The following is an 11,837-nucleotide window of genomic DNA, read 5'->3' on the forward strand; positions in this document are numbered from 1 at the left end:
ATGTTCTCCAGATTCTTCTGTTGCATTAGCTAAGTCATTTCGAAATATGCCATTCTGCCCCATAACAAGGATTGCATTGGGTGCTTGAGCTAAAGATTGTTCTAGTGCTATCATCCATTCAAACAAATCCTCCAAAGTCTCTGCCTTCAGTTTGAAGGCTCGCCCATCACGTCCATCTATATATAAATTTCACAAAACTCGTGACATTCTGTCAAATGATTTACATGCGTCATCCATGCTTGTTAAATTTCCATGAACCTTCAAGGCTTTCTGTCAAACAACCCACACTTTCTTCCTTAGACAGGTAGTGTATTTCCTTAATTACATTTTTGTACCAGCATGAGATGACTTGGCTTGTGTCTTTTCATAGGATATTCAATACCTTCATTGCAAGTGCGAATCAATCATTTACACAATCATCGCCTCAAAGTGGAGACTTATATGCTTGGCTTGGCAGCTCTTTGGAGACTCTTACTTTCATATCTGCAACTTGAGCCTTGGGATTCATGTATGAAAGCATTTTAGATTTTCAAGTTTTCACCATTCTAGTTCGCGCTTAGTTCTATCTTATTTCTCTTATATGAATTCTCTAATGCTTGATTAAATGTTTGATTTGACATGGAGGTGAAGCGAGAGCAGAATTGACACTAACCATGCATCACACGTAGCTGGATATGATTATGAACAATGAGGTTGATATGCAACAATGACCTCACCCCCATCATATGATCAAGACAATGCCCGTGCAATTATTGCACTAATTTCTTCACTGTAATTCACCGCAAGCAAAAATACAGAGCCCCCAATTTGGCTCTAATAATATCTTCTTCTTTTGTTACAATTTTAATCATGCCCGATAGCATTTCTTTGACTGAATCCTTGCCGTTATACTTCATATCTCTTGCTTTCTCGAGTGTTTTTCCTCCTCTTTGATAATGCCATCGAATCATAATTGCCACTTTGTTTTAAAACTTACATGTGACATAGGTTAAAAACTGCCTCATAGAGGTTAAGAAATATGTGTTTTTGGAGAGGTTAATTAACCTACTCCAAAATGCGTGTTTTGAAAGTTATCATTAACCTATTTAAGAGGTTAAGAAAAATGCATTTTTGGAGAGGTTAATTAACCTACTCCAAAATGCGTGATTTGAAAGTTATCATTAACCTTTGAGAGGTTAATGGTTAATGATAGATTTGAAAACACGTGTTTTGGGTCTCAACATTAACTTGTGATAATTTGAAGCTCAGAAGCCAAATTTTAAAAATTCCAAGTGCTGTGTGGAGCTGGGAACGAGCCGAAGACATAAAGGTTTAGAAACATACAAAAAAATCAGAGATAAAAATAGCATTTCAATGATTAAAATGAGGCAAGTGTTAAAACATTAACCGTGGCTTATAGCATTGGAACAATTCTATAACCGAGCAATAACTAGCTCTGACTGGGGACAAGGAATAACAAGGACGAAGCTCAAATCTAGAATAATTAAAACAATGCCTTATCCATTGGGGCTATAGAGTCACTTGAGGGATCACTTTGCAAAAGGGAGAAAACTAGCACCAAAAACCAGACAACTGAAAGCAAACTAGGCACAACAAAAACTCCTAAGTAGACTATATACAAGGTAGGTTTCCCTACCTCCAGTGACTCAAGGTATAATCATGCAAATCCATTCACTGACTGGGGAAAATAAATACCATGGTGTACCAACATATGAAAATTCTTAAGCTTCCATGAGTTCGAATATAAGTGTGCGCCTTGAATTCTAACTCTGAGATTCCTAGCATGCCATATATCTCTGGATGAAAAAGTATATCCAAATAACTAGGTTTCATCAAAAATCTCAAACTTAGAAATCAACTCTGCTTCCTATTGCATGTCATTGATAATTTCATTTTCAAAGAGTTGAAGTATAAGATTCTCAAGTTTCTGAATGCATTTCTAATCTTTTCCTGTGCTTGGTGAACCCTCTTATTTTTTCATTACCACGATCTTGGTTGAATCTTCTGTAAAATTATTCCAACTTAGATGCACATCAATATTATATTGAATCTTCTCATGATCCATTTCTTCTTCCTTATCTTCCAAAAGATCATCTTGAAGTCTTAGGTACTCCGAAGTTATACTGATATCATGGTCAACATGGTTGGTCATCACTTCAATTTCCCTTCCATTAATATCAAAATCCTCCTTTTGAAGATCCTTCTGGTGATTAAGACTCAAAGATATCAAACCTCATATTGTATTTCCTTCATATAATCTATGGTGTGAAGCAACTTGAGGAGTTATAGCCATCAAACCTTTTCTTCGAATACCAACTTGAGAATCATCAATAGAAATTCCTTTCTCTATGAATAAAGGATTTAAGTAAACATTACCTTCATAGAGAAATTTACCATCCAAAGATTTTGAACACAATCTTGGAGTAAATACATCATAAGAGTTTTCTTCACTAGATTCCTCCATGAGATCCCCTGCTAACTCATTACTTTCTTCATCATGGTTATTCTTCTCATAGTAGTTCTTTAGCATAGAATTTCCTATTTGATGAAAAGACTCAAAAAGAGGATTTCCTTGGAACTTTGAATGATCCATTGGAATTTAATTTCACTTCTATTGGAATAGAGGAAATTGTCTTCATATTCATATAGCTTTCATATTCAATATGTTCAATGATATCTATCCCCTCTTGAATCATCATTTTTTCTCCAAGACATCTTTCATGAAGTGTGAAAGTTGGCATGCATGATAAAGAATTAAGGTTACACGGTTCATCTTCTTCCACTAGAAGCTGATTTATAACTTTTTCATCAGTCGATCATTTAATCACAAGTGCATCAATATCATCAAATGTAAAGGTCTTCATTTCCTCAGGGAAAGTAAATATTTGTAGAAGTTCATGGCTGCTTTTATCTCCATCAATGGTAGTAGTTTCAGATTGCTCTATGACATCTAAAGTATCAATATCATCAATAGATTCATCATCATGAATGGTCATCGAAGGATGATTTGGAATATTTTCTCCACATAGGAAGTCATCATCTGAAACATCGAGGCACCAAGAAGGAATAAAAGTTGTATGAAATTCACCTTGATCCACATTTTCCTCATCATCAATCATATGTTGCATAGTTTCTTGAGATTCTGATATTTCTATTTCTTTCTCATTAGGATTGAGATGATGGAATACTCTCTCCTTGGTTTGAAAATTTTTACAGTCATGCCTTGATACATTAGCAAACCCATCTTTTCCAATAGACTTTATTTCCCAACCATCTCCATCATTAGACGTAGAATCACTGTCTTCTTTCATGCATGAAGAATTAGATGAGTCTTTTCTAACATTTGTATTGGGAGATGTTCTACTACCAATAAAATAATTCTTGCATGGGTCTTCTTTTTCAAGTTCTTGCAGTGTGTGAAGTAAAGAAGTATGTACTTTGTCAGGATCCAAGCATGCATTGCCATAGAAGCTTTTTAAGAATTCCACCTGATTAGGATCAATGTAAGCATGATTTCGATGAGAAATAGGTGCAAGTGTTGGGAAACTTGTTTGACCACCATTATCCATATTTGAGTCACATGAATCATTTTTCTAATAAAAGTCCTTATAATCACATGTGGAACTTATTTCTAAAAATGATTTGGGCTTGCGAGAGAAAAATTGATAATCGTTACCCTCTTCTTCTTCTATCTTTTGCAAAGTTTGGAGCAAAGATGGATGAATCTTTTTTGGATCTAGTTTCCATCCACTGTAGAAACTCTTCAAGAAGCAAGCCTGCTTAGGATCAATAAAAATCTGATTTTGCTAAGAGACAGGTTCATGAGAGACATTTTTAGTATTCCTCATTGTTGGTTTAGATGAAGCACATTCTTCAGCAAAGACTTCTTTATCTTTATACACTAAATCTTTTTCCAAAAAGAATTCTTAATCATGAAAAAGAAAACCATAATCCTTTCCATCCTCTTCTTCAATCTTTTGAAAAACTTGAAGTAAGTGGGGATGAACCATTTTAGGATCTAGCCTCCTACTGCCATAGAAATTCTTCAAAAATTCAACTTGCAGAGTCTCATCAGGAATCTATTTCTTGGGATGTGAAAAGTATTCATCATCACTATCGCTATCACTGTCACTTTCAACTTTTCTTTTGCACCAAACCATAATTCTGAATTTCCACCTTCAAATAGAGTCACCGATAATCAATCTTTAAAATAGAGTTGCCAACCTTCATTCCAGGGAAGGTCCCTTTTATCAACCATGTTATTGATTATTGTTCACTTGGTTTTGGATGTGACCAAGATTTTGCCTATTTCTTCTTGAAATGACTACGATTCTTTCTATGACTACAACGTTTTGACCAATAGGAGCCCTTCGCAAGATTTCTTCAAACTCTTCTTCTTCTTCAAGAACTTGATTCACTAGATGGTATTGTTGAGCACTTCGTCTACACCTCCAGGCTAGAGTGTTCAAGTCTAAAATAATATCCTCTTGGGAGTCTTGGAAGCCAAGGTTTGGTTGGAGAACTGAAAAAATGTTCTCATGTGGTAGCACCATTGTGCTTCATTACAGGCGATTGTTAATCTTTCTTGTTCAGTCTCCCCAGCGGAGTCGCCAAAAATCTGTTGGTAAACATATTTGTCACAGTAGAATTTTCCCAATGGAGTGTGTGGCAAACCGTTCACAACAGTTGGATAGGCCCTTGGTATGTAGCCTTCCTCTGTGTCTAGAGGGGCAGCTCCCTCGTATGATATAATTTTAAAGCTTTTCGAATAAATACAAAATTAAAAGGTGAGAAAGCTCATGATGAAGAATGCACCACATGACTCCAAGGCTTTCCCGAACTACTAAATTAAAACCGCTAATAACAACAATCAAGATCTACGCTTGAAAACTATTACTAGCACAATGCTGATCCATAGATTCATAAACATCTACGCCATATCATGAGCATGCTCACTACAAAGAGAATCAACATTTCTAACAATTTAGATTCAGAAGAAGAGAACTCAAATTGCACGTTCCTTTATTTTCTTGCACCAAGAACCTAATAGGAATTTTTGATTACAAAGACAAAATATGTACATACTTTCCAAATATCATCTCCTAACCAAAATTTTGGCATAGTGCTCCCTTTTTCCAAAGCCAAAAATTCCCTTTACAAAGCCAATAGGTGTCCTTATATAGACACAGAGGTTAATAAATATCTCTTCGTGGTTAATAACCACCTCCCAAATACGTGATTTGGGTGAGGTTAATTAACCTCAACAAAATTAACCTATATGCTCTGAACCTTGAACCTTAAATATTTTGAGGGGATGATTGAATAATCGATCCTTATTGATCCCTGATAGATTATATGTGAGCTAAAGTTCAAACACAACGACCTTCCCAAGTTCATGTATACCATCTACAGGATGCTCCAATATGCCTACATCTTAATCACAAGTGAAGGAAAGGTGGCAAATGGTTCACCACTTTTTGCTATGTTGTATGTACTTTCATGTTGCATCTTCATATCACCATTGCTCTTCTCTTCTTCTTTAAGGTGAGGTATTGTAATGTCGATATGCACTGATTTTTCGTAATGCCCATTTGGGTTATCATGGATTGTGGAGGAGGACATTTCTTCATGCATTTTATGCTCTCACCCCAAGAATTTGAATCCATTATTCTACTGCACTGTAATGAACTGCACCCCATTGATTGAATAATATCATGGGCAGACAACACCTCCTCGTCGTCATCGAAAACTATAATCTTTTTCTCTGGCAATGGCTTCTCCACTTCTGCAATGGCTTTTGTTGTTTGAGTGGCGCTCTTGTTCCACCTATCATCGATATAATACTCAACAATCTCTCTCAAAGAAGGCCCCTCCTCAGCCTCAAGGTCATTCTGTGCATCATGAAATCCATCTTCTTGTATCTGCAATACTTCATCATCAGTTGAGCTCTCACTGCCAAAAGAGGCCTTAGGAGCAAAGATGCCCTACAAGCTGCAACTGCAGATGCTGTCGTCTAGTTCTGTGGCATATGTGATGACACAACATGCATAATCTTCAAAACCTTTTGCGGTAATCGGCAATTTGGCTTAGGAAATGTGCCAATCCGAGCGTCCTGGCTTTCCATTCTATGTGCTTCAAGTAGTGGAGTATAGCATGGGACTAGTATTGGTGATGATGGTAGCTCCCTCAACACATGTTTGATGCAGTCACCCACAACGTGAGCATCTTCTTTTGGTGAAAATTTATTCTTTCCTTGCTCATATTTATGGACCCGATGATCCACCTCATCAACATCTGCAGACTAATGCAAAATACCTTCTATTTTAACTTAATATTGCTCAATGAAGCATAAAGCTTTCTTTAGGAAAGAAGGACTTCCATCGATATTCTCCAATGCAAGAAGAATCGGCCTGCCCACAACTAAAGACTTCATAGGCCGCTTGTCCCTCCAATGTTCTCCAGATTCTTCTGTTGCATCAGCTGAGTCATTTTGAAATATGCCATTCTCCCCCATAACAAGGACTGCATTGGGTGCCTGAGCTAAAGCCTGTTCTAGTGCTGTCTTCCATTCAAACAAATCCTTCGAAGTCTCTGCCTTTAGTGTGAAGGCTCACCCATCACGTCCATCTATATATAAATTTCACAAAACTCGTGACATTCTGTCAAATGATTTTCATGTGTCATCCATGCTTGTTAAATTTCCATGAACCTTCGAGGCTTTCTGTCAAACAACCCACACTTTCTTCCTTAGACAGATAGTGTATTTCCTTAATTACATTTTTGTACCAGCATGAGATGACTTGGCTTATGTCTTTTCATGGGATATTCAATACCTTCATTGCGAGTGCGAATCAATCGTTTACACAATCATCGCCTCAAAGTGGAGACTTATATGCTCGACTTGGCAGCTCTTTGGAGACTCTTACTTTCATATCTGCAACTCAAGCCTTGGGATTCATGTATGGAAGCATTTTAGATTTTTAGGTTTTCGCCATTTTGGTTTGCGCTTAATTCTATCTTATTTCTCTTATATGAATTCTCTAATGCTCGATTAAATGTTTGATTTGACATGGAGGTGAAGCGGGTGCAAAATTGACACTAACCATGCATCACACGTAGCTAGATATCATTCTGAACAATGAGGCTGATGTGCAACAATGACCTCACCCCCATCATACGATCAAGACAACGCCCGTGCAATTATTGCACTAATTTCTTCACTGTAATTCACCGCAGGAAAAAATACAGAGCCCCCAATTTGGCTCTAATAATATCTTCTTCTTTTGTTACAATTTTAATCATGCCCGATAGAATTTCTTTGACTGAATCCTTGCCATTATACTTCATATCTCTTGCTTTCTCGAGTGTTTTTCCTCCTCTTTGATAATGCCATTGAATCACAACTGCCACTTTGTTTTAAAACTTACATGTGACACAAGTTAAAAACTGCCTCATAGAGGTTAAGAAATACGTGTTTTTGGAGAGGTTAATTAACCTACTCCAAAACGCGTGTTTTGAAAGTTATCATTAACCTATTTAAGAGGTTAAGAAAAATGCATTTTTGGAGAGGTTAATTAACCTACTCCAAAATGCGTGATTTGAAAGTTATCATTAACCTTTGAGAGGTTAATGGTTAATGATAGATTTGAAAACACGTGTTTTGGGTCTCAACATTAATCTGTGATAATTTGGAGCTCAGAAGCCAAATTTTAAAAATTCCAAGTGCTATGTGGAGTTGGGAACAAGCCGAAGACATGAAGGTTTAGAAACATACAAAAAAATCAGAGATAAAAATAGCATTTCAATGATTAAAATGAGGCAAGTGTCAAAACATTAACCGTGGCTTATAGCATTGGAACAATTCCATAACTGGGCAACACTCCTTGATCTCAGTAAGCTCTTGATCACGGGTGGGGGTATCTTTTTTCCTAGTGCTATTTATGTTGGGTATATATTATATTTAATATAATATATGTTATTTTAACTATAACAAATATATATTTTCAATTATTGATCAATTTTTGTTTATAAAATACACATTTATGATAATTAATAGATATTTGTTGCATTTAAGGTGTATTGATGTTATATATTTAATGAATTGAATGACGAGTGAAAAGTGCTATGATATTCCATGCAATGCTAAAATATAATAAATAAAACTTTGATACTAAAATCAACCATCAAGACCAAACCAACCTCATTCTTTTGCTTCTCCAACTCCACAGTTATATACTTAGGTGGTGAGAAGATGTGATAATAAACTTAGAATGACATGAAATAATATCTTTTAATATGAAATATGAAAATTTACCTCAAACTAATAAGATACTCTTTCATAAAGAAATAAAAAATATATACATAAATAAAATTTTGATACTAAAATCAACCATCAAACCAAATCAAGCTCACTCTTTCTCTTTTCTTCTCCAGCTCCACACTCTTTTGCTTCTCCAAACTCCACAGTTATATACATAATTTGTCTGATCAAATGATACTAAAATTTAAATACGAAGTTTTACCTCGAACTAGTAAGATACTCTTTCACCAAGACACAATATCTTGAAAGGGAAGGAAATCGAATTTTGACTTTTAGGGCATTGAGTTTTCTATGCTCTATTATGATGTCATGATTCCCTTTTACATTTTATATAGTTAGCCTGTCTCGCTTGTCAAACTCTGTTCTGTTTTCCAAAGTAGAAGTAGAATTCTTTGAAAAAAGAGAAAAAAAAAAAACTAAGGGAACGCATCCATAAGGAAACAATTACAGGCAACCAATATGAGAAAGGAAGGGGATAAAGAAATATGCACAAATTCAGGACATAAGTTCCAAAACAAGGAAACAGATTTGCATTTCAAATTTTCACATTTGAAGGGAAAAGAAAACGACGTAGAGGAAAAAATGGGCCATGCATTAAAAAAGCAAAGGAATGCCCAGCAACCTAATTATTGGTGATATTTGTGTATATAAGAGTTGCCTTGTGGTTTCAGATAAAAGCAAAGAGAAACCCATGATCTCCTGAACTTGTGTAGTGATGAAGAAGAAGGAGAAGAAATGCACTGAAAGTTCATCATCACCATGTGGTGGGCAGGGAACGAGGCATCCAGTTTATAAGGGAGTCAGAAAACGCAAATGGGGGAAATGGGTGTCTGAAATAAGAGAACCCAAAAAGAATTCAAGGATCTGGTTGGGCTCTTTTCCCACCCCTGAAATGGCTGCCCGTGCTCATGATGTTGCTGCTTTTTCCTTCAGAGGTTATTCTGCCTTTCTCAATTTCCCCCACCTCATTCAGTCATCTCCTCCTCCTTCCTCTTCTTCACCACAAGATATTAAGATTGCAGCTCTGGCTGCTGCATCTTCCGTCTCTTCTCATGACAAGAACAACTCTTCTTCTTCTTCTTCTCTTCCAAAAACTACAATGGAGAATACCCATATTTGCAACCCTAACTATGCAAAGGCATTGTCAACACACCTTTCTAGGTTTTTCAGTTTAAGTAGCACTTGTTGTCAAAGTAGAGGCATTGTTTTGGACAAAAGAAGCAACTTTGGAGTGGATACTGAGCTCTTCTCTTCTTCTTCTTCTTCAGCCTTTGCCATACAAGACTTACAAAAGCTTGGGAAAGGAAAGGAGGGTTTTGCACCAACCCAATATTCAGGTACTGATTTTAACTCTTTTTCTGAAGGAGAAAAAATTAATTATGTGCATTGTTCACAAGGAGAAATGACATTGATGAAAGAGACCCCTTCTTCTAATTGTGAGCTTCAAGGATTAGATGTTGTGCAGGATTATCATCACACTACTCTATTCAACTTGGCCCAACATCAGTCAGCTGTGGAGGACTGTGAAGTGAGTAATGGTGAAGAAGTATTGCCGTGGGATTTCTCTTGAGATTTCTGTAAACTTTCTGGTATTTATCGAATGTTTTCTTCTGGTGCTCAATGGAAGAGAAGGGTTTTCTTCAGATGTAATATTTACATAAAACCTGTCAACCAACTAGATTGTAGAAATCTAATAGCTTTGAGTAATAGTTTTTGCAACATGGGCTCTTATTCCATTTTAGTTATAGTGTGAAGGTTGGGGTTGCAATGAGGATTTATCAGAAAGTTTTAGATTCAGTTGGTTTGCATGCTTTTCCAGTTTCAATGTTCCAAGCATCAGAGAGAGAATGAAAGCCATCCAACTGAATTCAAAAGTTTTTAATTTTCAGAAAATCAAGTGTTCCTTTGTTTTTATATTTTAGTAAAAGAATCTTTATCCATAATATCTTCAAATAAAAGTATTTTGCAAATATTTTTCCAGAAATACACAGGTCATATGAAGCATGACAGTATTTCAATTTTTTTAAATATCTTGAAAACAAAACCCACATAAATTTAACAATCGCTTCACAAACTAGTACTGTAGATTTGATGATCTATATTGTAAATCACCTTTTTTATTATTGAAATCTTATTTTTTAACATCTAAGAAATATTGTCACAAAAGAAAAATCTTGGCCAACAATCTTTGCCAAGAGCATAACAAGAACTCGAACAAACTGTAAAATCCACATCGGTCAATACAATACAACGCTATAAAGAGGGTTTAGCACCAACATAGTGCTCAGGTAACATCTCCGAATAAAAGTATTTTGCAAATATTCTTCTCATATAGCAATACACCGCAAATATGAAACACAGTTCATTATTATTTACATAGATTTAACAAAATTTGATAATCATCTAAAACCCTTTTTATTATTCTAATCTAATTTTTAGAACATGTACCACACCTAATAAGGAGGCACTATTTTGCAAAATTGAAACGTGCAACAAATTCACAATGGAATGATGAGAAGAAAGTGGCTCGAAAGAAATGACAAGAGGTGGAGCAGTCTGGAACATTAGGATGATGATCATTATGGTAAAAAATGATGTACAATCTCAAAAATCTATCAATTGCATCAGTGACCATATGAGAAGGAACATCTGCCAGCAAACTACCAAATTTTCTGAGCGAATCCTTAAAGCAACCACCCACCACATCATCTCCGATGGAGGCAATTAACTCACAAAAATGAAAATTAGCAAGAAAATTAAAATAATAATAATAATACCAACAATTGGAAGATTTCCAAAATCAAGTTTATAACTAGTCCAAATGGATTAAACTGAATCATCATAGATAGCTGCAACCAAACATATTTAGACACGAAGTTTGCAGAAAACCTCCATCTTGAAAAATTGTTGCAAATATATGTCTTGTTGTTCCTTGTCATGGATGTCAAAAACTGTGTTGCAGAGGTGTTGGAGTTATTTCTTTTTACACCTATATTCAGGTGTATCCATTTGTTCGGAAAGGTATAAGGTTGCACATCACAAAAGAGTGGAAGAAAAACATGTATTGTGGAGATTGTGGGAATATTGTTTGTTAATTCAAGTTCAGAGTTATTTTCTTAGTATGGAAGTCAGTGGTTCTCTCCTGATGTTAATGGTTTCTCCTCCAAAAATTATGGTTGAAGATATGAAGATGTGATTTGAATTGTATTTAACTTTAGTCTTAGTTGTAGCGTTTTCTAGTGATCCAAATAAAGTCTTTAAGTGTTAATGTTATTATTAGATTTTGGTTTGGTCTAGAAATGTGTTGTGATGACTTTTAAAGTGGACTCTATAGATAATTGTTCGCCTTTTACAATTGGGGTGTAGATCTACCATGCTGTGTGGAGGTGTGTATATAGGTGACAAGTGATGTGATTATTTGGATATTGTGTTTCTACACATTTGAAATGGCTATGGAAGTTGTTCCAATTATTGTGAAATTGGCATTGGACTCTAAGTAATGTGTTTATGGTCTCTT

General features: G+C 35.6%; 1 protein-coding gene across 1 annotated transcript; it reads left to right on the forward strand.

Annotated features, from left to right (window-relative positions):
* Nucleotides 1-9,015: 9,015 nt before the first annotated feature.
* Nucleotides 9,016-10,213, forward strand: LOC149541198 (uncharacterized). Its single transcript, XM_089799848.1, has one exon. It carries the CDS (start codon nucleotides 9,036-9,038, stop codon nucleotides 9,888-9,890), a length of 855 nt encoding a protein of 284 aa, XP_089655974.1. The 5' UTR covers nucleotides 9,016-9,035; the 3' UTR covers nucleotides 9,891-10,213.
* The last annotated feature ends 1,624 nt before the right edge of the window (nucleotides 10,214-11,837 follow it).

This window comes from Cupressus sempervirens, chromosome 9, assembly GCF_028749045.1.
Source record: "Cupressus sempervirens isolate cs-2001-9-10 chromosome 9, ASM2874904v1, whole genome shotgun sequence".
In the NCBI taxonomy this organism is placed as follows: domain Eukaryota; kingdom Viridiplantae; phylum Streptophyta; class Pinopsida; order Cupressales; family Cupressaceae; genus Cupressus; species Cupressus sempervirens.